Below are 27,633 nucleotides of genomic sequence, written 5' to 3'. Positions count from 1 at the left end.
TACCTCGGGCCTTGTTTTCCGAAGGTGGCCTCCAAGATACTTGCTTCCAGTGAGAACGGGAAGGGGTGTGAGGAAAATAGACGAGTACAGAGCTCTATCCAAATATCTGGAATGCTGACGGTTGAAGTTCACGCAAATACCGACAGGGCGGAACTGAAAAAAGCCTGGCAAATGGCTGACACACTGGCGGGTGGAACCTCAGGAGGCCAATCAGAAACAAAGTTCCAATTACGTAATAAGATAGCCAGATTCTGATTGGGGTACTCACCAAGAGAAGGCGAGGCAGATTTCAATGAGCCAATCAGAAGCCAGATATCTGAATTTCTGCTCGCCTCCTCAGGGGCGGGGCCAAGCCAAGTCCTGGCGCGCCCATCCAACCTTTGCCTTCTAGTAGTCTGCACTGACTGCGCGGCGAGGGTTGGAGGGAGGAGCCAATCAAAAGTCAGGGTTTACAGGGCTTAGAAGAGGGGCGGGCCGAAACGCTGCAACTCGGACCTCACCTGGTCTTGCTGCGGCAGCTGGAGCACTGGGCTGCGGAGAGTGGGTCCACCTCTGGAGGTCGAATCGTGGTGGTGAGCAGAGGTGGGGAAAGCAAAGGTGAGCCCCGGGTACTCCTGGGGAGGGTATCTCCGAGAACAGGCCGGCTCGCTGCGAGTCTGGGGCGGGAAGTCCTGTTCCTGGGACTCCTCCAGCCCCCTGCTCCACCTCATACTCGCTGCATGATTGGTGGCAAGTCACCGTGCTCTATGGCTGGACCTCTTGGGAACGCAGAGTCAGAGCTGATATCCCAGAACCAAAGTGTGGCACCTGAGAAGCCCGCGGGGCCATCCCTCTTGAGACCCGTGTGGTGATTCCAGCACAGGGAAGGTGCACGCTGGAAACCATTTCTAATGCTCCCGTGGACCTTGCTTATATATTAACGCTGTGAACCTAACTTTTATTACCTCCTCCTCACCTAGTTTCCTGCCTCTTGGGTCAGCAGCCCCTCTGTATCCCGGTGAGCCACTGCTCTTTGTCTTACTTAGCAGCGAGACCCCCCAGAGCACCCAGTAGCGCATTATTATTATCTTTGAAAAAATTAAAAGTCTATAGAATTCCTGCTTTACTGTTTCTTGATTCCCTTGAAGGTATACAGCCTGTGAGCCTGTGGAGTAAAGGCAACCCCTGGTTCATTATTTAATATTAAATAAGGCACCCAGCTAGATGTTTGGGATACAATCCATGCTCTCCAATGATAGCAGGACACAGCAGAAGGGGTTGCAGAAGAAAGGTATTCTTAAGACGTGTTAAAGTAGAGTTCATTGGACTTTGTATCACTTTGGAAGGGAGGGAGAGAAAAGAATGAAGATTGACTTTTGTTTTTTGTGTGGTGTACCTTGCACAAAGTAGAGAGATTAAGGTCCAGATCCTCTGGTTGTGGGTCAAAGATTGTGAGATTCTGGCACAAACCTTTGGACTGGAAAACACTTGCTTCCTAAGATTTTTCAGGAGCTAAGCAAAAAGTATTTTGGGTAGGAAATAAAGACCAACAACTTATAGGATTGGAAACCCCTTCCTTCTTCTCCACGCACAGGCACATTTGGTTAAGACAGACAGTCCTGGTGTTACATGCCTGTAATTCCAGCTACTTGGGCAGCTGAGGCAGAACCAGAAGTTCAAGGCCAGCATCAGCAACTTAGCAAGACCCTGTCTCAAATAAAAAGAACTGGAGAAGCAGACTTGATCTGTGCCATTGGTTCCATGATTTTGGAGTCTTTTGCATACAAGAAAAAGGGGAAATTTAATCTCAGGAAGCATTTTAGCAGCATAAGAATGTTAAAGCTAGAAAGGACCTTGAGAAAATTTGTGGCTAGTCCAAAGTTTCAAAGGTTAGGTAGCAGAGCTAGAGATAAAATATGACTTTTTAAAAATATTTTTTGGTTGTAGATGGACACACTATCTTTATTTTATTATGTGGTGCTGAGAATCCAACCTAGTGTCTCACACATGCTAGGTAAGTGGTCTATCACTGACCTAAAATATGACTTATTTTTTCAACTCAACAACTTTTTAGTACACAGACGTGCGCGGTGCTGGGTTCAATCTTCAGCACCACATACAAATAAAGATGTTGTGTCCGCTGAAAACTAAAAAATAAATATTTAAAAAAAAATTCTCTCTCTCTCTCTCTCTCTCTCTCTCTCTAAAAAAAAAGAAAAAGAAAAAGAAAAGAAAAGTAAGCACAGAAGTGATTGTCAAGAATGCAATAACAGGAAAAGAAAATCAACCAGTGCTACAGGGGGAATGCAGGTTTAGAGGAGGGAGAAATTTCTTTGCCAAAGGCCATTGCTGGGTGGTTAGCATTTGAGGTTTATACCCATCTTATCACTTCAATGTCAGGCTATAGTCTTGGTCCTGAGGTTAGGAGAGAGTTATGTACAAGAACCCTAGGACACATCCCTGAGTTTTATCTCCTTCCCCTCAGTAGAGTAAGCTGTGATAGAGCTGAAGTGATTAGACATTAATGGACATATGGTTTGCGTTGGGAAAACATATAACGGCAGCAGCACCCCAGAGAAAAACCCCAACATGGCGCCTAACGACCCTCTTTCTCCTCTTTTTTCTTTCACTGGCGCGAAACGTTCCTGCCGGCACCAGTGTTCAAGTCCTTCGGGTGGGAAACCTTAGCCCCAATAAGAATTAACTTCTTGGGCTCTGGAACTGACATATGGAAGAACCTGCCAATAAACGGGTGACCCGTTATCTACCTCAGCCCTGTCACCTCTCCTTAGGTCTATATAAACCCACAGCCTTTTGTAATAAAGCGGAACCTCTCCGGTGATTTGTGTCGTGTGGTATCTTCCATTCATAGTGTGGTGCAGTGTCTTACAGTTTGATTTTGGGAGTTCTCAGGAAGTCCTAAGATACACCCTTCCTTGTCCTAACCTATCTCTCACAAGGGCTAACCTTTTTTTTTTTTTTTTTAAGGTAAAGCTTTCATTGACAGTTTACATTTACTTAAGCTTACATTGACTTGACAGAGCTTACATTTATTTAAGCTTTAAGTGGAGGTTTGATAAATATATTCACTCATGTAATGAAAGCCTACTCAAGATATAGGGCTGGGGGTGTAGTTCAGTGGTAGAACACTTGCCTACCATTGTGGGTTTGGTCCCCAGTGATGTTAAAAATAAAAATAATTTAAAAAGTAAGATATAGAGGGGCTGGGATTGTAGCTCAGCAGTAGAGCGCCCGCCTTGCACGTGCGAGGCACTGGGTTCTATCCTCAGCACCACATAAAAATAAATGAATAAAATAAAGGTATTGTGTCCAACTACAACTAAAAAAAATTTTTTTTAAGTAAGATATAGAACATTTTCTTCACAAAAAATTCCCTATAGCCAGGCACGATGACACATGCCTGTATTCCTAGCTACTTGGGAGGCTGAAGCAGATGGATAGCAAGTTGGAGACCCAGCCTCAATAACTTAGTGAGATCCTGTCTCAAATAATAAAAAAGGCTGGGCATGTAGCTCAGTGGTACCCCTGGGTTCAATCCCCAGTACCACGTATACATGCACACACAAACTATATCCTAAAATGCAACTCACCCCAAGATGTTATCAATCATTGGCAACTTAGTAGGAAGGAAAGATTGGAATTGAACTATTTTGGGAAAAAAGGAAGGTAAAATTGTAAGAACCTTAAATATTTTGTTCCTAAGGGATTTTCAGAAGTCCTACACTGCCCTTCACATATATCTGGATGCTCAGGAAAGATGCCAGGTATGTGTAGCTGAGGATGGAATTGCCAACACTGAGAAAATAGTCTTCCCCACCCTATCTCAGATCATATTAAAACACTCAATTGAAATCCATCTTCTCAACAATATCTTCCTTAGATCATAGTAATTTCTCTTCCCTCTCAATTTTTCCACCATACTTTTGACAGATACTCACTTCATAGATCATAAATTCAGACATAAATTTATTTTCTGTAATTGGCCTTAATTTTTATCTTAAGTTCTTATTCCTCTTGGCCATAGAAAACAATTTAAGGTAACCTCAACCACTCAGTCATCTGGGTTTATACTTGGTTAATTCAAGTTTTTTCCTTTGGCATTCTATTCTTTTGTTACTTAACTGCCATCTAACTTATTCAGAGTTGTGTTTACACTTTTTGTTTAGTAAATCTGTGACTCCATAAATAGATGTTACAAAGCCCCTTACTCTCATCTTTCAGAAGGCCTTACATAATGCACATTGGTCCGCATTTTTTTTTATATTTGAAGTATGTTAATTTTTTTTTCATTTTTCTTTTTTTTATTGGTTGTTCAAAACATTACAAAGCTCTTGACATATCATATTTCATACATTAGATTCAAGTGGGTTATGAACTCCCATTTTTACCCCAAATACAGATTGCAGAATCACATCGGTTACACATCCACATTTTTACATTATGCCATATTAGTAACTGTTGTATTCTGCTGCCTTTCCTATCCTCTACTATCTCCCCTCCCCTCCCCTCCCATCTTCTCTCTCTACCCCATCTACTGTAATTCATTTCTCTCCTTGTTTTTTTTCCCATTCCCCTCACAGCCTCTTATATGTAATTTTGTATAACAATGAGGGCCTCCTTCCATTTCCATGCAATTTCCCTTTTCTCTCCCTTTCCCTCCCACCTCATGTCTCTGTTAAATGTTAATCTTTTCCTCCTGCTCTTCCTCCCTGCTCTGTTCTTAGCTGCTCTCATTATATCAAAGAAGACATTTGGCATTTGTTTTTTAGGGATTGGCTAGCTTCACTTAGCATAATCTGCTCTAGTGCCATCCATTTCCCTGCAAATTCCATGATTTTGTCATTTTTTAGTGCTGCGTAATACTCCATGGCGTATAAATGCCATGAAGTATGTTAAATAAGTCAGATGGTAACTCTTATAACAAACTGTGACTAGAAAAGATTGCTGCGCTTGAAGTTAACTTTTAGCCCAAGACTGGTGGTAATGTAGTAAAGATTTCATGATCATGGGTCAACAGTCTGGAGAGTTGACTTTTTACTGAAATTGACTGTGTAATTTGGGCAAGTCATTTAATCTCTTAGGACCTAAATTTCTCCTGTAAAGTTGGTGAGAGGAGAGAGATTGAACTGGATGATATCAAGGGGCTTTCCTGTCTTGTGTTCTGTCCTTATTCAGTTTAGAAGGTAAGTTTGAAAATAATTTGTGGTACAGGGTTTTAATCAACTGCCAAAACATCTACTTCTTGATGTCATGCACTGATATGATTTTTAAACTTTAATTAATAATCAAAAGAAGTAATCATTTAAATAAATATCCTTACGTTTATATCCCCTTTCTGGTTCTTGTTTTTACCCCAGACGTAATGTCAAGTGGAGATGATGAGCAATCACAGGCTCTTGCCAAACCAACTTTCACTGAGGTACAAGCCTCTGCGGTAGTTGAATCGGTATTTGGGTTAAAAGTTTCTAAGATCCAACCACTTCCCAGTTATGATGACCAAAACTTTCACGTTCACATTTCAAAAATTAAAGATACTACAGATGGCCCAATTGAATATGTTCTCAAAATAAGCAACACAGAAGCCAGCAAAAATCCAGACCTGATTGAAGTGCAGAATCACATCATCATGTTTCTGAAAGCAGCTGGATTTCCAACGGCCTCCGTGTGTCGCACTAAAGGAGACAACACAACCTCTCTTATGTCTGTAGGTAAGAGATGACCAATTTGCCAGCATGTCCCCTCTCCAGGCCCATTACTGCATTTTGGCTTCAGGTAGAAATACAGTATCAAAATCAGGATCATAATTTTTTAAGCATAGATGTGGTTATTTTTTCTAGTGGTTGGGGGGAAGCTGCACAGTGGAAATTGGGTCTCCCAGTGGTAAGAGCTGGGATCTGGTATAGCATTTCTGCTTAGAAAGGCCCTGATGAATGATAACTACAGGGAAATCAGTAGAACATTTTAAAAATTGTATTCCACAAGATTTGTTTGTTTGTTTGTTTGTTCATTTGTTTCAGTGCTGGGGATCAAATTCAGGGCCTCAGGCATGTAGGCCTCAGGCATGTAAGTTCTACCACTGAGTTACTCCGCTCATTCCAATTAAATATTTGTATTCATTAGACTAGCTGCATATTTTGGTGCTATGGTATAGTAGAAAAAAACAGAAGATTAGAAATCAGCATGTTGCCAGTTATGTCTTTACTGTATATGTGACATGGGCAGATGACTTACATTCCCAAGGCTTCAAGTCCTCATCTGTGAGACATAGTCCCTTTCATCTCTCAATGCTGAATGCAAAGAAGTATCTAATTCAACAAGCAGTACCTTGAAATCAATTTCTTGGAACTTTTTAAGGTTAGAAATCTTGACTATCTTTTTCTCTCTTGATTGTTCATTTATTCTTTCTTAATTTGCATTGCTCCAAACAACTGAGGACCAGTAGGGCCCCTGAGGATTAGAAGTTGTCCTGTATTACAAACAGGCTATACTGCAATTTGCCCCTGAAAAAGCCTGTGATTCTGGAATAGTCATTTTTTTTTTCTTTTTGGGGGGTGGAGGAGTACCAGGGATTGAACTCAGGGGCACCCTACCACTGAGCCACATCCCCAGCCCTATTTTGTATTTTATTAACAGACAGGGTTCTCACTGAGTTGCTAAGCACCTCGCTTTTGCTGAGGCTGGCTTTGAACTCGAAATCCTCCTACCTCAGCCTCCCAAGCAGCTGGGATTATAGGCGTGCGCCACTTTGCCCAGGAGGAATAGTCATTTGTTTATATTTCAGTTGTAAGTTTATGACTGAGTATGGTTTGGGGGCATGTGTTTACCAAACTAGGTAATTTCTGTTTAGAGCTAAGACTAGCAGAGTTAGAGCTATGCTTGTTGGTATGTGAATGGCCAATTCCAGTGTTAAGATTTGTCTTTCTACCTGCTTACTTTAATCCACTCAGCTCTGCCTCAGAATGCTGTGTTCAGTTAGCACATTGTTTTTGTTTTTGTTTTTTTTTTTTTTTTTTTTTTTTAGAGTGAGAGAGAGGGAGAGAGAATTTTAATATTTATTTTTTAGTATTTGGCGGACACAACATCTTTGTCTGTATGTGGTGCTGAGGATCGAACCCGGGCCGCACGCATGCCAGGCGAGCTCGCTACCGCTTGAGCCACATCCCCAGCCCAAGCACATTGTTTTTATTATGCAGTTTTGTTTCAGTAATAATTGCCAATGCAAACAACTTCTAATTAACTTTTTCAAAAAGAGTTGATAGGTTATATCATTCTATCCATCTAGATAGTGGCACTGAAATCAAAAGCTACTTGGTGAGGCTACTGACTTACCTCCCGGGAAAACCTATTGCTAAGATTCCTGTCAGCTCCCAGCTGTTATATGAAATCGGAAGGCTAGCTGCCAAATTGGACAAGGCTCTGGAGGTAAGATTTGGGGTTTTATTTTGTTCGTAAAGGATTTTTGTTTGTATTTATCTCACTTTCAAAATGAACTTAGGATCAGATTTTCTTTATATATGGGGCTCCTGAGGTGTCTTATGTAGGGATCAGGGTTCTTAGATGAATTAATCTTATATGAGCAAGGATACCTCCTTCCACCCAGATTCTTGCTTTAATGACATATTGGCAAAATTATCTAAATTTTTAGGAAGACATGATATTCTTTATACTGCTCACTGAAAATAGTCTATACTAACAAAATGAAGCCTGAACTTTTCATCTAACTAAGCTATAATCTGCTGGAGCTCTGTGTGAAGCAGTAGCTAAGTTGTAAATGGATCAGAATGACTTGTGTTGATAGTTTTGTCCTATAGAAACAATATGTTCGACAAATATTTTTCAGACCCAACCACAGAATGTCTTCATTTATTCAACAAACATTCACTAAGTTCTGGTTTATACTGTAAAAAACCATCCCCGATCTTATTGACTTAAAACAATCATTATTTATTTCTCATGATTCTGTGGGTTGACCAGGGAGCTCTTCTCTGCTTAGTGTGATTGGGGGTTACTCGTGTAGCTAGGTTCCACTGGGCGCACAACTGGGGAGCTTTAGTTCTTCTCCACGTGTCCTCTTCTTGTCATATGATGTCTCATCCTTCAGGATGGCTGGAACATCCTTATGGCATGGCTACTGGCTTCTAAAAGAGAAAGTTCCAAGAGGGCATGCACCAATTTACACATGCTTATCAAGTCTCTGCTTCAGTCATGCTAGCTTATGTCCCATGGGCCCAAGCAGGTGACATGGCTGATACTAACGTCAACTGGAGAAGCTATATAAGGGCATGAACCAGGAGATATAGTTCATAGGGGACCATTCGGATAATAGTCTTCCACATATGGTATTATAATTACTTGTTTCATTTCTGTGCTTCCTGTACATATGCTTCATAAGAAGCAGTGAACTTCGGTGAACTTCTTAAGAAAAGTGTGTATGTTTTATTTATGTATCTTTTATCCATTGTGTCTAGCAGTGTCAAATACATACATAGCAGGAATTCAAGAAAAAATAAAAAGAAAAGTAACATCTGAACTGGTGTTGTGAATCAGTCAGGTAGATGAACATGCCGGCAGAAGGAAAGAGTCCATGACAATCATGGCATACAATGACACCACATCTCTTTTAACATTTCTTTTTCTTTCCTTTTTTCTTTTTTTTTTTTTTTTTTTTTTTTTTTTGGTATCAGGGATTGAACTAAGCCATATCCCATCCCTTTTTTGTATTTTATTTATTTATTTAGAGGCAAGGTCTCATTAAGTTGCTTAGCGCCTCACTAAATTTCTGAGACTGACTTTGAACTTCTTTCCTGCCTCAGACTCCAGAGCTGCTGGGATTACAGGCCTGCAGCACTAAATCCAGCCTAACATTTCTTATAGTGTAGGTCTGAGGTAATGAACTTCTTTAGTTAAATTATTTTTTATATGTGGTGCTAGGGATCAAACTTAGGTCTTGAGCATGCGAGGCAAGTACTCTACCACTGAGCTAGACTCAGCCCCACTTATAATTTTGAAAGATATTTTTATTAGGTATACACTTTAAGGTTGAGAATCTTTTTGTATTCTGTTTTTTTTTTTTTTTTTGAGGGGGGTAGCAATTACCAGGGATTGAACCCAGAGTCACTTAACCACTGAGCTGCATCCCCAGCACTTATTTTGAAACAGGGTTTTGCCAGGTTGCTTAGGACCTCATTAAGTTGCTGAGACTGGCTTTGAGCTTGTGATTCTCCTGCCTCCTTGTGATCCTCTCAAGCTGCTGACATTATAGGTGTGCACCACCAGGCCCATCTTTCTTTCAGTATTTTAAAGACATTGCTCTACTTTTTCCTTACTTGCATTATTTTCAACAAGAAATTTGCTGTCAGATTGTTCCTCTGAACATAATGTGTCTCGTGTGTTTGTGTGTGCATGTGTGTGACTGCTTTTAAAACATTTTTTTTTAATATTTATTTTTTAGTTTTAGGTAGACACGATATCTTTATTTTTTATTTTCATGTGGTGTTGAGGATCAAACCCAGTGCCTCGCGCATGCTAGATGGGCGTGCTACCACTTGAGCCACATCCCCAGCCCTGCTTTTAAAATTTTATCTTTAGTTCTGATCGTTTGGTTAGGATTAGATTTTGTGTAGCTTTCTTTGTGTTTCTTATGTTTGATGTTCACTGACCAACCTTGAGTAGATTCAGTAAGTTGTTTGAAAGCAGTTTGATCTTCTTGAGTCTTGCTTATAATACCTTATAGGTGGGACCTGGGTTGGGTTTATTCTAGGAATGGTTATTCCCCACTGCTAATGCAAGACCTTTCTCAGTCCTCTACCATTGTCCTTTGGACTGTGATGTTTTCTTTTCCAGTTGGGAGGTTTCCAGCCCTGCGTGTATGTCAAGCCTTATCCCTTCTATTTCTTTCAGGTGGTTCTTTCCCTGATCTTGAGCAGTTTCCTCATACTCATATGTGGATCATACATCAATTGCCAAATTCTCCAAGGAGACCTGCTACAGATCTCTGGAGTTCTCTCTCTGCGCTTTCTGATCTCTGGTAAACTGTCCTGCATTCTCTAGCTATCTTGTTCTTCCTGGACTCTGAGCTCTACCTCCTCAAACCAGCGAGCTCTCGGAACTCCACCTGGCTCTCACTTCTCTGCACCATGTCCTCTGCAGGAAAGGAGCAGGGTCAGACTCAGCTCATTTGTCTTTCATCTCTCAAGTATCCGAGTACTTCATTGCCTAATGTCAAATGACTTAAAAGCTAGTATTTCAGATATTTTGTTCAGGGTTTAGACTCAGTCCCTGTTACTCCTCTTGATGAGAAATCGAAGTCCATGTTATATAGTCTAAATAGTATTCTTTTATTCAATTATCTCAAAATAGAAATAACCTTTATTTCCTCTGGTTAAAAAAACCTTTTAGTGATTCATTGCTTAAAGAAAACAAATAAAAATACAAAGAAAACTCAAGTTACCAGCTGGGCATGGTGGCACACTCTTAAAATTCCAGCGGCTTGGGAGATTGAGGTAGGAGGATTACAAGTTCAAAGCTATTCTCAGCAAAAGTGAAGCACTAAGCAAGTCATTGAGACCTTGCCTCTAAATAAAATACAAAATATGGCTGGGGATATGGCTCAGTGGTCAAGTGCCCCCGAGTTGAATATCCGGTACCCTAGTCCCCCAAAAATCAAGTTACCAGTAATCTCATCATGCAGAGATATACTCAGTGGACCATTTATTCCATGATCTAGGAACACTTAGTCCACAATTTAGTAAATGTTTGTAAGCTGACAGACCTTTTTCTGTTGCACTCTGTTCATTTATTCAATGAAGCTTTACTGAGCCATGCATAGCTTTGGGTGGTAAACATATTAAGCATTTTAATTGAAGTAGTTTCGGTTAAATTTGAGTAAATCTATTTGTAAATATTCATTAAAATGTCCATTTGAGAGGCTGGGAATGTGGCTCTGTGGTAGAGTACTTGCCTAGCATGCATAAGTCCCTGGGTTCAATCCTCAGCACCATTTAAAAAAAAAAAAAAAAAGTACATTTGGGAATATTAGTATAATTTAGATATTAATATCCAGTTCTATTTGAATGTATTTTAGGAGATTTTCTGCATTTATTAATGGTATTTAGAAAAATCTTTGAAATGCTTATTTTTATTTTTTTTTTAAGAGAGAGTGAGAGAGAGGGAGAAAGAGAATTTTAATATTTATTTTTTAGTTTTTGGTGGACACAACATCTTTGTTTGTATGTGGTGCTGAGGATCGAACCCAGGCCGCACGCATGCCAGGCAAGCGTGCTACCGCTTGAGCCACATCCCCAGCCCTGAAATGCTTATAATGCTCAGTAAATTCTATTATCTTCAGATATTTGAGCTACTAAATGAACTATTTAAAATGAATATCTAAACAGATTTTTTTTCTTTTGTACCAGGGATTGAACCCAGGGGTGCTTAACCACTGGGCCCCATCCTCAGCCCTTTTCGTTTTTTATTTAGAGACAGGGTGTTGAGTTGCTTAGGGCCCCGTTAAGTTGCTGAGGCTGGCTTTGAACTTGCAATCCTCCTGCCTTGGGCTCCTGAGCTGATAGGACTATAGGCATGTGCCATGCAGCCTTCCGGGTTTCTAATCATTTAAAATAAATAAATTTTATTGTGTATATTTATGTATACAACAAGTTGTAAGATACATATATGATAAAATGGTTACTGTAATAAAACAAATTAATGTATATGCCTCCTCACATAGTTATTCCTCCTGCCATGACAAGAGCAGCTATAATCTACTCAGCAAAAATCCTAAATACAGTACAATGAACAAGGAAGCGTAGGTGTCCTCACAAGGTGGTGGTCTTATTTCCTTTGAGCATATACTCAGAAGAGGGATTGCTGGCTCATAGGGAAGTTCTGTTTTTAATTTCTTTAGGAACCTGTTTTCACAGCTGCATCAATCTACATTCCTACCAGCAGTATGCAAGGGCTCCCTTTTCTCCATAGCTTCCCAATACTTGTTTTCTCTTCTTTTATTTTTTTCTTCCCACAGTGTCAGAATTTATTAAATAAGAGTGAAATCCATTGTCTTTGATAATAGCTATCCTAACAGGTGGAGGAAATGTTTCACAGTGGTTTGATTTGCATTTCCCTGAGGATTAGTGATGGTGAGCACCTTTTCATGTACCTGTTGACCATTTTTATGTCATGTTTGAACAAATATCTATTTGAGTCCTTTGCCCATTTAAAAAAATTGGTTGTATGTTTTCTTGCTATGAGTTGTAGGAGTCTTTTATAAATCTTGAATATTAACCCCTTATCTGACACATGGTTTGCAAATATTTTTTTCCTAATCTGTAAGTTGCCTTTTCAGCTTGTTATCTTTTTCTTTCCTGTGTAGAAACTTTTTAATTTGATATAATCCCATATATTTATTTCTACTTTTGTAGTTTGAGTTTTGGGTATAATATCTAAGAAGTCATTGTCAAGGCTGTTGTCAAGGAATTTTTCCCCTGTTTTCTTCCAGGAACTTTATGGGTTCAGGTCTGACATTTACATATATATTTTCATTTTTAATTGATTTCTGTATATGATAGATGGGTCCAATTCCATTATTTTGCATGTGGATGTCTAATTTTCCCAGCATCATTTTTTGAAGAGACTATCCTTTCCCTATTATATCTTTTTTGGTGTTGAAAATTAGTTAGCCATATATCCTTGGATTTATTTGTAGGTTTTTATTCTCTTCCACTGGTCTGTCTGCTTTTATGCCAGTTTCATACTATTTTGATTATTATAACTTTGTAATATAACTTTAAATGAGGAAGTGAGATGCCTCCAACTTTGATTTTTTTTCTCCCAAAATTCCTTTGGCTATTTGAGGGTTTTTTTTGTGTGTGTGGTTCCATACAAGTTTTAGGATTGATTTTTCTACTTCTGAAAAGAATGTCATTGGTAGTTCAATAAGGATTACACCGACTCCTTTAGCATCGATCTTTTTACCCTGTTGGTGGACTTCATTTATATGCCTTTGCTACTGAAGTTTCAACTTTCTCTGCTGAATCCTAAAATGACAAATACAGTTTTCAGAAGCAGACAGCACCACGTCTCATTGCTGACATGAGTTCTGCTGTGCAGTCAGCCACCTACTACGCTGTTGTGAAATTTAAAAATTTTAAGTTGTCTTATAGGGACCAGGGAAACTTTAGAAGGAATGAAGGAAAGCAGACTTTGCTTGGTATTGCAGTTCGTTTTATGATACTTTATTCCCATTGCTCATCGCCTCACCAGCCTCACCCCATGCATTTGCAGGTGGTAAATTCTCAATTTTCCTATAGGTACTAGGAACTACAGTGTCAGTGAAAAATAATACTGCACAGGTGCAGTGGTTCAGTCCTGTAGGTGTGGCAGATGCTGTGACTGCTCTGCTAGGGATATGGGTGAGCCATTGACGCTTCTAGCAGCTGGGCAGACCCACAGGATCCAGAGTAGAAAGGAGCTCTGCAGATTACAGGGATCAGAACTGAGGCATTTATAAGTCAAGAGATCAAATGCGAGCTGAGGTAAGGGGAGAGAGTGAGGGAAACTAATGAAGGGGAGGAGATAGACTAATAGAGTGCTGATTAAACTGTCAGGAATTCAGGTTGCTGTACAAGGAGCAAAGGAAGACAGGCCAGCTCAGATGCAAAAGTCATATGCAACAAACATTTATTGAGCACCTGTATGTATTAGGTCTTTATTTCTTGTCTTAGTTCACAAATGACAGATATCTTGATTTTGCTGTTAAGAAAACTGAGATTCAGGGCTGGGATTGTGGCTCAGCGGTAGAGTGCTCGCCTAGCACGGGCGGGACCTGGGTTCGATCCTCAGCACCGCATAAAAATAAAGGCATTGTGTTGTGTCCATCTACACCTAAAAAATAAATATTAAAAAAAAAAAAAAAAGAAAGAAAGAAAACTGAGATTCAATATCTAATGGTAGAGCCTGTTGAAACCAGTATCTGTCTGACTCAAACCCGGTGTTCTTTGTACTACTTCATTTAATTTATTTTTTCATATGGTGTTGAGAATTGAACGCAGTGCCTCACATGTGCTACACAAGCACTGTACCACTGAGCCACAACCCCAGCCCCTGCACTACTTTATATCAGAACTGAGAGGCTCTCCTGTGGATGCCTGGGACAATACTGCCACCACTGTAGAAGCTGACCCCATACCTTCTCTGAGTAAAGTGCTACTCCACTGGAAACTCAAAAGTAACAGGGACTGGGCCTGTAGCTCAGTGGTAAAGCGCTTGCCTCCTATGTGTGAGGCCCTGGGTTCAATCCTCAGCACCACATAAGAATAAATAAAGATACTGTGTGTTCGTGTACAACAAAAAATATTAAAAAAACAAAACAAAATAAAAGTAACAGCCTGGTGTGGTGGCACACAGGAGTGACACCCTGTCTCTAAATAAAATACAAAATAGGGCTGGGAATGTGGCTCAGTGGTTGAGTGCCCTGAGTTCAATCCCTAATAACCAAAAAATAAAATAAATAAAAATAACGTAGATGCATGGCAAAATATCAAATAGTACTGAATAACATAACATGAAAATTTATCCTCTCCCCCATCATCTCCATTCCTAATTATAATCCCACTCCTCAGATGAAACAACTCACAATAGTGTTTTCAGTGCTTACTGTGTAGAGTACTTTTGTGATGTGAAGTAGCATCTAACACACCAGATGGTAAGGAGATTTAAAACTATATCTTATAAGAAATAGTTGAAGGATCCAGATAGGTTTAATCTGTGAAAGAGAAGATTCCAAAGGGGCAGGGGATGCTATCTTCAAAAATCTGGAGAACAGTTTTGTGGAAGAAGAACTAATCCTGTTGCAAATAGCCCCAGAGATTGCAGTTGGAACCAGTAGCATGGACAGTATTGGAGAATCATATTTTAGTTCAGCAAAAGGAAGAACACAGTCAGAGCCATCTGAATAAGGGGCAAAAGTGCCTCCTTTGGGAGGTGTTCCATAGAAGAAGGCTACAGAATATTGGAGAGATGGTTGAAATTTTAAATGGAGGGGTCAGGAAGAGAAGGTGTTTTCTGAGTAAACATCCCGTAGGAATGATAACACTAATGATGTGGATATGTGAAGAAGGCATCCCAGGAAAAGGAAACAGCAAATGCAAAGGCTGTGAGGTTCCCTGAGCAGCAATTAGGCCAGTGTGGTTGGAGTCCAGTGAATAAAAGTAGTGAAAGATGAAATCAGAGTGGTAACAAGGGACCAGGGTCAGCTCATGTGGGTAAAAATAGAGTTGAGAGCTGTCTCCAATGTGAATATCTATCTTCACATAGTGGTGAGGATCAAGTGAGATAGAAATGTGCTCCCACAACTTTGAGATTTTGTATGAATATGAATTTTGTGGATTAATGTCAATAAGCAGGTCAAAGACCATGAGAGAATACAATGGTGTCGTCCTCTTGCATAGTGGAGCTCTCAGTAGTGGTTGCTCTATCAAGAGGCTGTTTCTTACTTTTGATTTAGAAATTCCATCACCCAAAGTTAAGTAATCTTCATCGGGAGAACTTCATCTGGAATCTGAAAAACATTCCTCTTCTGGAGAAATATGTGGATGCCTTGGGCCAGAATCGAAATCGGGAGATTGTTGAGCAGGTCATTCAGCTGTTCAAGAAAGAAGTAATGACCAAATTAAGTCATTTTCGAGAATGTGAGTATTTCCCCAATCAAATACATATTTTTCTCAGTATTTATATTTTCAGATTTATTTTTTGAAGTGATAGGGATCAAATACAGGGCCTCATGCATGTTAGGCACATGCTCTACCACTGAACTACATCCCCAGCCCTTTTAAATTTTGAGACAGGGTCTTGCTGTGTTGCCTAAGCTGGCTTTGACCTCTTCTTGAACTTGTGAATCTCTCAACTCAGTCTCCTGAGTAGCTAGTTACAGGCATGTGCCATTGTACCTAAAGATCAAACTATCTTAATTTTTTAAAGAATATTTTTTAGATGTTGATGGAGCTTTATTTTGTTCATTTATTTATATGCAGTGTTGAGAATTGAACCCAGTGCCTCACACATGCTAGGCAAGTGCTCTACCACTGAGCCACAACCCCAGCCCTTAACCTATCTTAATTTGTTTAACTTTTTTTTCCATGAACTAGAACCCTGCCTCATATTTTGAATGAATGTAATTTTTCTAGGTATGTGTATGGAACTGTTCATTTTCTGCATGATAGCAGTAATTTGAAATTCCTATATCTTCCTGGCTTTTTAAATTTTTTGCCTTATGTAGTGATTCATATAGTGATAATATTTTTACCTTATTTCTTTTTTATATTAATAATTATATTTAAGTATTAATTTAATTAATATTTATGCATATTATTATAATATTATTTATACTTTATTTAAACATGCACGCAATGTAACAATATAATTTGGCCAGTATCACTCCCCAGCACTTTTTCCCTCCCTCCCTCCTCCCCATTATTTGATCACGTTCATCTAACTTTTTAGGTTTTCATATCTGGTTAGAATATGTATATCTTCCCACATTTTTTTTGAATGGGCATTTTTTTTTAGTTGTAGATGGACATAATACCTTTATTTTATTTATTTACTTTTATGTGGTGCTGAGGATTGAACACAGTGCCTCACACATGCTAGGCAAGCACTCTCTCACTGAGTTACAATCTTAGCCCTCTTCCCACATTCTTGTTCTCCTATAAGAGTCTTAACTATTTTTGGTCCTTTACATTTCATATCAATTAGAATTAGCATGTCATTTTTTTAAAAAAAATCTGTTGAGATTTTGGATTTAGTCTCTAGATAAATTTGGAGAAAATGGACATTATAGTGTATATTATTTTTTATAAGACTGGTATTATAATCTGTGAACATAGTCTATCTGTCTCTCTACTTAAATAATGGGCTGGGGTTGTGGCTCGGTGGTGGAGTGCTTGCCTTGCATGTGTGAGGTACTGGGTTTGATCCACAGTACCTTAAATAAACAAAATAAAGGTGTTGTGCCCGTCTACAACTGAAAATATATATATTTTTTAAAAAAGATAGACTGTGTTCATGGATTAGAATTTAAGATATAGACAGATAAATAGATAGATATTAAAGTTTATAAATTTCTCCAGAGAGGTCTTATACTTCTTGATTTATTACTAGGTACTTGATTTTTTAAAATACTAATTTAAATGTTATCCCAAATTTCACTTTCTGTTTGTTGCTAGTATATAGAAACAGCACTTTGTAATATCCATTTTTTTTCTATTCTTTTAAATGTACACCTGTAATCTGAGCAACCTAGGAGGCTTAGGCAGGAGGATTGCAAGTTCAAGACTAATCTCAGCAACTTAAGTTCAAATGTTTATTTCAAAATGCTTCTCAAGTTTCTTTGTATGTATCATCTATAAATAATTATACTTTTATTTAAAAAAAACAACCAATCCTTTTATTTCTTTGCTTTGCTTTACCTTCTGGGCAGCTTTGTGTTTTTCCCTGCATCCAAGAAAAAGCTTTTAATGTTTAACTGTTACCTGTGGGGATTATTATAAGTTATTTTGTTGATAGCCTTCACAAGATTAAAGAAGTCCCCTCTTGCCGCAGTCCGGCTGCAGCAAAATAATTGGGGAGTGACGAACAACTTGTGTACATTGATACAGCAGGAGTAGGAGCCGTTTATTGTAGGACCTGAGGGGTATGTATACATTACACACAGCTTATCTTAATTAACATAAACTAGATACAGCAGTCAACCAATAAGGAATCTCCACACTTAATGGCTCGATGGCGTTACTTCACAAACCACTCCCTCTGCAAAATGCCAGGTGCCATCTTGACTTGTTTACAGACTCTAACATTTCCCCCTTTTGTTTAATTTAAATAACGACCATTTAATTTAATTTAATTTAAATAACCCTCTATCCCTGGTTTACTAAGAATTTGTATCATGCATATGAGCCAGTTATGGTGGCATATGCCTATAGTCCTAGCTACTCAGGAGGCTGAGGTGGAAAGATTAGTTTAGAGTTCAAGATCAGTTGACAATATAGTAAGACTCTGTCTCAAATTAAAAAATAAAATAAAAAGAATTTATATCATTAATGTTGAATTTTATTAAAAATTTTTATACATCCATTGAGATGGTCATTATTTTTCTCTGATATGGTAAAATTGTACGGGTTATTTCTAATGTTAAATCAACATTGCGTTCCTGGTGTAAACCCAACTTGGACATGATATACATTTTTTTTTTCATCATATTCGGTTTGAAAACATTTTATTATGATTTTCACATCCAGGTACACAAGTAAAATTTACCTATAGTTTTCCTCTCAAAGTGTCCCTTTTTGGTTTTATGTTAGCCTCATAACATGAGTTAGTTTTTCTGTCCTCTCAGAGATTGGAAGATGGGATTTTGTTTTTCTTTTTTAACATTTGAAAGTAATTTTATGATGAAGCCATTTGATATTGGATTTCCTATAGGGGAAATTTTTAAATAAATGATTTAATTTCTTTAATATTTATGGTACTATTTTTATTTATATTTTACTTATTTTGTCAGATTTAGGGAGTTATATTTTCCTAGTAATTTGTTCATCCAAATTTATATACTTATTGCCATAATTTATTTTTATATCATTTTATTGTTTTATTATTTATTTTTAAAGTCTGCCAGATCTTTAGTGATATCTTTTTATTCACAGTAATGATTATTAGATTCCTGTCTCATGTTTTCCTGATCAATCTTAATAAAGATTTATCTATTTTTAGTTTTTCTGAAGACCCTCTTTATTATATTTTAAAATTAGTATTTTCTTCTTTCTCTTGTCCTATTTTGCTTTTTTTTTTTTTTTAACTCCTTAAGATGAAAATTTAGCTCATTAGGGGTGTGTGTGTGTGTGTGTGTGTGTGTGTGTGTGTGTGTATGGCTGATTGTGGTACCAGGGTTTGAACCCAGGACCTCATGCATGCTAAGCAAACCTTCTATCACTGAGGTATGTTCCCAGCCCTTTTTTCTTTTAAAACAAGGTCTCACTAAATTGCCCAGGTTGGCCTGGAATTTGAGATCCTCTTGCCTTAGCCTTCCAGGTAGCTGGGATTACAAGCAGCTAATCCTATTGTTTTAAAGAACAAAACGTGGAAGTGCATTTTTGTTAGGCTATTTCTCTGGTCTAGTAGAGGGAAAAAATCCTCCTCATTTTGTTTCTTATCATTGCTTTCGTTTGTTTCATATTGTAAAGATCAATTGTTCTGACATTATTGCTAAAGCCCCTACTTTTTCAACAGCTTATTTGGGTATATGCCATTCTTAATCTTTTTTTTTTTTTTTTGGGGGGGGGTGGTTAGTTTGAATTTTATGTTTCAAATTTTTACCATATACAATAAATACCGCATAAGCTTTGTCTTTGGTGTATTCAACATTTGATTTGGGCAATATTTCATCTGAGTTCATTTGGAGAAATACAACTTAGCTATTCTGCTTATAAACATCAAAAAAGATGCCAAAAGGCTGGGGTTATAGTTCAGTAGTAGAGCACTTGTCTAGCATGTGTGAGTCACTGGGCTCAATCCTAAGTACTACATAAAAAAAAAATAAATAAACAACAAAGAAGGTATTGTGTCCATCTACAACTAAAAATATATGTATATTTTAAAATGGTGCCAAATTAGAAAATAGGGCATTAACAATCAGAGTTTTTTTAATTGGCCCACACACTTTTTTCTAACTTGCTATTAAGTTAACTGTTATATTTAGCATTTTCTCTTAAGGTTGGTAAACATGTAAGAGATATTATGCAAGAGATTATGCCTTTTGCGTTAGTGGTCCCTGGGGTTGTACTTACTTGTGATCAAAAAAACCCAAGACCACTGGCACCAAACACTTTTTGTATTTTATGGGTTATAAGAATTGGTGAGGGCTGGGGTTGTAGCTCAGCAGTAGAATGCTCACCTCGCATGTGCGAGACCCTGGGTTCGATCCTCAGCACCACGTACAAAAATAAACAAGTGAAATAAAGGTGTTGTGTCCAACTACAACTAAAAAATAAATATTAAAAAAAAAAAAGAATTGGTGAAAGCCAAAGTGAATCTTTGGTTTTATAGGCTGGAGAGTAGAGAATCCTGTATTGCATTTTACATAAAAACAGGAAATATTTTAGCAACTTAAACCTTTTTAGTTACAGAACAAAATTTATTACATTGGGTAATATAGTTTATGACCAAATCAATTATGACATATATACACGGCACTTTAGCAAAAAGGCAAACCTTAAAAACAATTCTGGATTTTAAAATTAGGCCAGAGTATAAAAAACAGTGCATGATCTTACAGCAAAATCATACTAACATCCTCCATTTTTGTAGGAAAAAGGCCAAAATAAACTTTACATATGACACAGTATGTGTATTTATTACATGTATTTATTACATGGCTCTTCTTCCCTAGATACTTAGAATTTCCACATAACACAACTCCCAATTTTAAGCTTTGCAAAGAACATGAGGCCAAATACTGTTCAAATAAATTGTGCAGTATTGTAATACAAAAATGTATTTTGAAAGCTTCAACACTATTTCTATAAGAAATGGTTTTGATGCATCTGTTAGCAGACACCTATCTACTGTGTTTAAGAAACAGGGCTATTGGTGTATATTGTGCCTCATTTGAATAAGCTCCAAGTGTTCTTTACACATTCACCACTGTGCTGTTTAAAAAATACAGCTATTGGGTTGGGCTTGTGGCTCAGTAGTAGAGCACTTCCTAGCAAGTGTGAGGCACTGGGTTCAATTCTCAGCACCACATATAAATGAATAAAATAAAAATAAAGCTCCATCAACATTGAAAAAAATATATTTTTAAAAATACAGCTATTAAGAAAAATTCATGTTTTCTTTTGGCAGTGCATTAAGTTGTTGGCCCTTTAGTAGTTTGGCTTTCTAGGTCATTAAACCTTCAAATATCCACCTAGTTTTCAGTCCTTAGTTCAGCTAGATGCTTACTCTATCTGATTCACTAAGCAAATCTACTGATCCATGAATCTTAAATTACTATATTTCCCCAAGTAAACAATAGAAAAAGTTAACTTCTTTACCATTCCCCAAACCTTAACTTGAATGGTTTTCACTTAAAAGTTATTCAAATGAGAACACTTACTATCAGGTACAATTATTTAGTTATTTTAAGTTTCACTGATAACTACTATTACATTAGAGTACACACAATACATAAAACAAATGAGATGCAGTCTGATTAATAGTCTTACATTAATAGCAGTTTCATACAAATAGATTAATTCCCTAGTAAATTTGTAATTTGTTACAGACCAACTGACAACTATTTGTAAACAAAACTAAGTTTTAACATGTATGTTGTCTTATGCCTGGCCTTTAAGTACAGTTTTAAGTTGAGATGTCATTATTTCCCTATTTGAAGGATTAAAGTTAACAGGAACCCAGTGTCTTGGTGGTTTGGGAAAAACATTGGGTGATGGTAGCTCACTAAATTTGGCTCCAGCATCATTTTGGTTAGCTTGAAACTTAAAAAGCAAGCTAGGACTTAATAATGTAGCATTCCAATTTGAATTCTTTGGAAAATTTTTGTTCTTTCCACCATTTTGCATGGCCTGCTATGCAGCTGCTGATGAGTTATAATGGTCTCATTTTTTTTTTTTCTTATGAACAGTCTTCTTCTGGGAATTCTGATCCTTGGTCTTCTGATCCTTGGGTTCTTATTACTATTTCTAGATTTAGGAGCTGGAATGTTACACCTCCTTCCATATTGTCACCTTTCAGTTTGCTTTTCAGATTGCAGAATTTCCCCTACTATCCTCTTCTTGCTGCCAAGCCCAGGATAATAGAGGTTTAGTTTTTGATGGATCCTTTTCTCTGTTTCAATATAGAAATTTTCATGGGCCAGTCTGCTGAGTTCAGCCTAGGAACTGAGGCCTACATCAGCACAGAAATTTGAGAAAAGTCCTAGCAACTTCAAGTTTGAACTCTCATTCCTAATTGGGTGTTGTTCGAAGCACTTTATGTTAGAGAATGTAGCTATCAATCTCTTACAGGTTGCACACCCCCAGTACTGATACATAGTTTTTCATTTTCATTTACTTTAAAATATTTTGTAATTCACCTTATAATTTCTTCTTTTCACCTGAATCTATAAATCCTTTTCCCAGAATATGATAAACTTTTTTTAATACTGGGGGTTGAATCCAGGAGCTGTCACCCCAGTTTAGTCCTTTTTGTTTTTTATTTTGAGAGATGGTCTTGCTAAGTTGCTAAGGGTCTCACTAAGTTGTTGAGGCTAACCTTGAACTGTGATCCTCCTGCCTCAGCCTCCCGAGTTGCTGGGATTACAGACATACACCACCGTGTCCAGCTAAACTTTTTTTCCCTAAACCTTTATCTTTTTACTATTGATTTCTGCTGTCCCTTCATTGTAGTTACAGAACATACTCTAATAAATGTTGTCCAGTAGGATTCTAGTCAGTGAAAGAATTGTTCTATATCTGTTGTCCAACACAATAACCATTATGTGTGGCAAGTGAGTACTTGAAATGTGGCTACTACAACTAAGGAAATGAGTTTTCAGTTTCATCTTTTGTTGTTTGTTTGCTTGTTTGTTTGTTTGTTTTTGTCCTGGGGATCAAATCCATGACCTTGTACATGGCAGGCAGACACTCTACTACTGAGCCACATCCCCAGCTCAATTTTATTTAAATTTAATAAATTTAAAATACTACATATTTGTTAGTGGCTACCATTTTGAACAGAGCCCTGCTATCTGATTTCAGTCCTTTGAAATTTACTTTATGATGCAGATTTAAATCTTTATAATATGGTATTTGGTAAATTTTTATAAATAGATCACATGTGCTTGAAAAGAAAGTATATTCTGTAGTAGTTGAATATGGAGCTATATCTATGCCCAGAGGTCAAATATGTTAATCATGTTTAAATTTTCTATACTTCTCACTATTTTTTTTATCTACTTGTTTTATCAATTACTAAGTAAAGTATATTTAAAATATCCCACTGTGACTGTGGATTGTCCATTCTTTGCTTATATTTCTGTCAAATTTTGCTTTATATATTTTGAGACAATTATATGATACAAATTTCAGAAATGTGTGGTTTAACATCTGTGACTTATAGTAATGTTCATTGGTTCTGTGTGCCAGTCACTGTGCTACATAATTTAAACATGATTTAGACAATCCTGAATCATATAGAAGAAATTAGCATTTTCTTTATAAAGTTTGTTTCTCAGTGGTTCACTGTTCATGGACACCCTAATCTTATCTTAATCCTTAGTCAGTGGCTTAAATCAGTACTTCTCAAACTGTACATGGTAAACAACAAGTTTGAGGGTTCTTTCCCCAACCTATTGTGTATTACATGGTCCTACTGTGAATGATTAGTTGACAGCTCAGGCAATATCCAACTATCCCTGTTAGATAAAACTTAAATTGATCTACACTCTGTTCAATGAGATAAGGCCACTGATCATCCTCTTAAATGTCAAATACTATAAAATTTTTTAAAATATATTTTTTAGTTGTTGATGTACCTTTATTTTATTCATTTATATACGGTGCTGAGAATCAAACCCAGTACCTCACACAATCTAGGCAAGCACTCTACTACTGAGCCACAACCCCAGTCCAAATTACTATAAAACTTTCTAAATACTCTCAGTTTCTGTTCTTATCTCATGTTATAGTAACATTTTGTAGGCCAGCACTGGCCACAGACTCCATGTTAAGAGGTACTGACTTAAAAATACCAGCATCTATTCCAGTAATCAAAAAATGGGAAATCAGGAATGCCTTGTCCTCATAAAAATTTTAAAAAAAATGTTTTGAAACCCCAGATGTAAATAAAGGTTTCTTTGGTCCATTCTAGAACTCCTTGCCTTCTACAGTAATTTGAAAATGTTTATATTCTTTTTAAACCTTTCTGGCTTTGAGTAGTACTGTTTTCGATTTACTCTTCTAGCAGTCAAAATCAAATATTTGCAATGACTGCATTCTCCATCTTCTGGTTTTGTATAGATGAGAAGCAAATGCAGACAGCACAAAATTACATGCATTTGTTCTTTTCAGAGAAAATTATTTTATTTCAATAAAATTGGGTTTGACCCTTTATACCTGACTGCTCTTCAAATTGTTTGAATAGCCTTGCCTAAGAAAAAGAAATGGAAAGAGAATGAATTGGGATATTAAATAACTGTTTTTACATGATTTTTCTACTTTCAGGTATCAATCATGGCGATCTTAACGACCATAACATTTTAGTAGAGTCCAGCAAGTCAGCCTTTGGAGATGCTGTATATCAAGTATCTGGGATTTTAGACTTTGGAGACATGAGCTATGGCTACTATGTGTTTGAAGTGGCAATCACCATCATGTACATGATGATTGAAAGCAAGAATCCTATACAAGTAGGAGGTCACGTTCTTGCAGGGTTTGAAAGTATAATCCCACTGACAGCTGTAGAGAGGAGTGCTTTGTTTTTACTTGTATGTAGTCGCTTTTGTCAGTCACTTGTCATGGCTACATACTCTTGCCAACTACACCCAGAGAATAAAGAGTATCTCATGATTACTGCAAAAACTGGGTGGAAGCATTTACAGCAAATGTTTGACATGGGCCAGAAAGCAGTAGAAGAAATCTGGTTTGAAACTGCCAAGTCCTATGAATCTGGGATCTCTTTGTGACTACATAATTAAAAATGAATTGGTCTGTTAATGAATTGATGGAACGGATCAGTTCACTTTTAACTATGTGCATTTGTAGTGTGTGTATGTGTGTGTGTGCGAGAGAGAGAGAGAGAGAGAGAGAGAGAGAAGAGAGAGAGACAGAGAAAAGATACCAGAAATTAAACCCAGGGGCACTCTACCACTGAGCTGTATCTCCAGCCCTTTATATTTTTTAAGAGAGAGTCTTGCTAAGTTTCTGAAGCTGGCCTCAAACTTGTGATCCTCCTGCCTCAGCCTCTCAAGTAGCTCAGATTACAGGTGTGTACCACTGCACTCGGCCCTGCCTTATTAATTTTTTAACAAGATATAATATAAGCCAATATTTAATGAGCACTAAGTATTTTACATGCACTTTATCATTTAATCTTCATAACTAATCCATGAAGGAAATATTGTTATGATGAATTCCTGTTTCCAGATAAGGAAATAAGGGCTTAAAAAGTTGAATTAATTTAGTCAAAGAGACCCACAGCTTATATCAGGACTTTCTGATATAGCTTATGCTCCTAATCACTACAGGATTCAATATAGCGTACTCTACTTTTTCCCTTCTCTCTGATCTCTCCACCTCAGCCTCTACCTTCCCCAACATGTGTTAAGAGGAACAAATGAGATCATTCACATGAAAGCACTTATACTTCTCAAACTTAAGGGATTGTGGTTTTTATCTAATCTGACCACTGAAGAAATTGGGGTCCAGAAAAATAGACTGAAACTTTGATTTTGCTCCTAGACCTGTGTTCATCCTGTTATATAACAAAATCCTGCAGATTTTCCTCTTGATTGCTCTTACTAACATTCTTTCGCTGAATTTATAATGAAAATATTGCTGACCACTATTTCATTATTTAAATAATGCTGCATTATATTGATAATTTACTATTTGGGGTTTGTTCTAGCTTATCTCTAATCAATCAATTCCATGTAGTTTATACATTCTTCATTGGCTGTGATGGTTAATTTTAAGTATCAGTTTGACTGGGTTAAGGGATACCCAGACAGCATTAATTTGGGGTATGTCTGAGAGGGTATTTCTGGAAGAGATTGACAGTTGAATCAGTGAACTGAAAAAGGAAGATCTCTTCTCACCAATGTGGGTAAGCATCATCTAATCATTTGGGGGCCCATATAGAACAAAAAGACAGAGGCAAGATGAATTCAGTCTCTCATCTGGAGCTGGAATATCCATCTTTTCTTGCCCATGGACATATATACTCCAAGTTCTTCGCCTTCAGACTCCAGGACTTATACCACAGCCCCCCCACCTCCCTGTTTTCAGGCCTTTGGTCTCAAACTGAAAGTTATATCATTAACTCCCCTGGTTCTCAGGCCATTGGACTCACACTGAATTATACCACTGGCTTTCCTGGTTCTCCAGCTTGCTCATGGCGTATGGTGGAATTTCTTGGCCTCTGTCTTAAAATAATAAGTTCCCATATAACTTTCCATAATAAATTCCCTCAGATCTGTCTGTCCTGTTGGTTCTGTTTCTCTAGAGAATCTTAATACAGTGGCATAAATTGAATAAAATTTAGTTCATATCATCTTTAGAACCTAGCACCATGCCATTCCCTAGCAGACCCCCAGTAAATATGTATTGAATGAACTGCAAAAATGTACACATTTCTACAAGTCCTAGGCCCTCATCTTTTCAACCAAAGAGAAAATCCAGTTTGAGATTTAGAAATCAATGCCAAATGTCTGGAACATTCTTTGCTTTTGCATGTCTTTTTCTATTCAGACTTCTATCCGCGAGGATGACTACAACAGCTTTATAGTCTGGTTTTCTTATCATTAGTTTCCCAGCTTACATCCTTTACGTTAATGCCAGATAAGAATTCTGGTTACATATATTGCTGTGTAACAATTCAACTAAAAACTTAGTGACTTCAAACAATGATAATTTTTATTATCTTATTGTTTCTGTGGGGGCATGAATTCAGATGAACCTTGGGATAGCTTGCATCTGCTCCCTGATGTCTGGGGCTTAGGCTGGGAGAGCTTTAATGCTTGTGAGAAACTCAATCACTAGGGACTGTGATTCTGGAGGAATGATTACCTATGTGGCTAGTAATGCTGGCACCTCATGTGCAGTTGGCCAAATGCCTCTCCAGATGGTCTTTGCTTCTTCATGGTATAGAGTCTGGGTTCTAATAAAAACATCCCCAAAGAAAAAAATAAATTATGTTACTTTTTAACTACTCTCATGTCAAATGATTCACTTCCATTATTGTCACAGGCTCATCCTGCTTCCCAGATGGGTGACATGGACCCTCTCAATGGGAACTATCAATGACATTGTGAAAGAAATGTGTGGGATGGGATATCTTAAGCACTCATCATCCTGAAACATTTATCCTCTCCTCCTGTTTCTGAGAAGGGGGAAATTTTTTTTTTTTTTTTTTAAGACTCTGACATTGGGCTGGGGATGTGGCTCAAGCGGTAGCACGCTCACCTGGCATGCGCGGGGCCCTGGGTTCGATCCTCAGTACCACATAAAAATAAAATAAAGATGTTGTGTCCACTGAAAACTAAAAAATAAATACTAAAAAATTCTCTCTCAAAAAAAAAAAAAAAAAAGACTCTGACTTTGAAGGGACTCTATAAGCTGGCCTCAAACTTGTGATCCTCAAACGTCTTCCCTCAAATGTCTTTCATCCTTTATTTCCTATATTGTCTCCTCCATTCAGGCCATACTGAAGTACTCTGTCACTGAAACTTGTCAAATTCATTCTTATGCACTTTAATTTCAACTGACCCCTTCTTCTGACCTAAGAAATCCTCCCTCTCACTCAGTATTTGCGGAATTCTGCAGCCTGAACTAAGATGGCATGCAGGCACTGTCAGAGGTGCCATAAATTGTGACACTTGAGGGT

At 37.6% G+C, this 27,633-nt stretch overlaps 1 protein-coding gene and 1 pseudogene across 1 annotated transcript; one reads left to right on the top strand and one right to left on the bottom strand.

Moving 5' to 3' along the window:
- The first annotated feature begins 406 nt into the window (after nt 1–406).
- Nucleotides 407–26,850, top strand: Hykk (hydroxylysine kinase). Its single transcript, XM_076848714.2, has 5 exons — nt 407–597; nt 5,358–5,708; nt 7,283–7,422; nt 15,503–15,686; nt 24,255–26,850. Exons 2-5 carry the CDS (start codon nt 5,363–5,365, stop codon nt 24,713–24,715), a joined length of 1,131 nt encoding a protein of 376 aa, XP_076704829.1. The 5' UTR covers nt 407–597; nt 5,358–5,362; the 3' UTR covers nt 24,716–26,850.
- Nucleotides 21,369–22,094, bottom strand: LOC143393499 (proline-rich nuclear receptor coactivator 2-like; annotated as a pseudogene).
- Nucleotides 26,851–27,633: the final 783 nt, after the last annotated feature.

Source organism: Callospermophilus lateralis, chromosome 3 (genome assembly GCF_048772815.1).
Source record: "Callospermophilus lateralis isolate mCalLat2 chromosome 3, mCalLat2.hap1, whole genome shotgun sequence".
NCBI lineage: Eukaryota > Metazoa > Chordata > Mammalia > Rodentia > Sciuridae > Callospermophilus > Callospermophilus lateralis.
The sequence above is the reverse complement of the archived record's forward strand: the minus strand, read 5'-3'. Positions and strand labels throughout refer to the sequence as shown.

Bases quoted from the DNA above. Each gene is read 5' to 3' on its own strand.
- Hykk (XM_076848714.2), top strand. From the start codon at position 5,363: ATGTCAAGTGGAGATGATGAGCAATCACAGGCTCTTGCCAAACCAACT. The intron at 7,423-15,502 runs GTAAGATTTGGG...CTTTTGATTTAG, and splicing joins AATTGGACAAGGCTCTGGAG to AAATTCCATCACCCAAAGTT. The intron at 15,687-24,254 runs GTGAGTATTTCC...TTCTACTTTCAG, and splicing joins ATTAAGTCATTTTCGAGAAT to GTATCAATCATGGCGATCTT.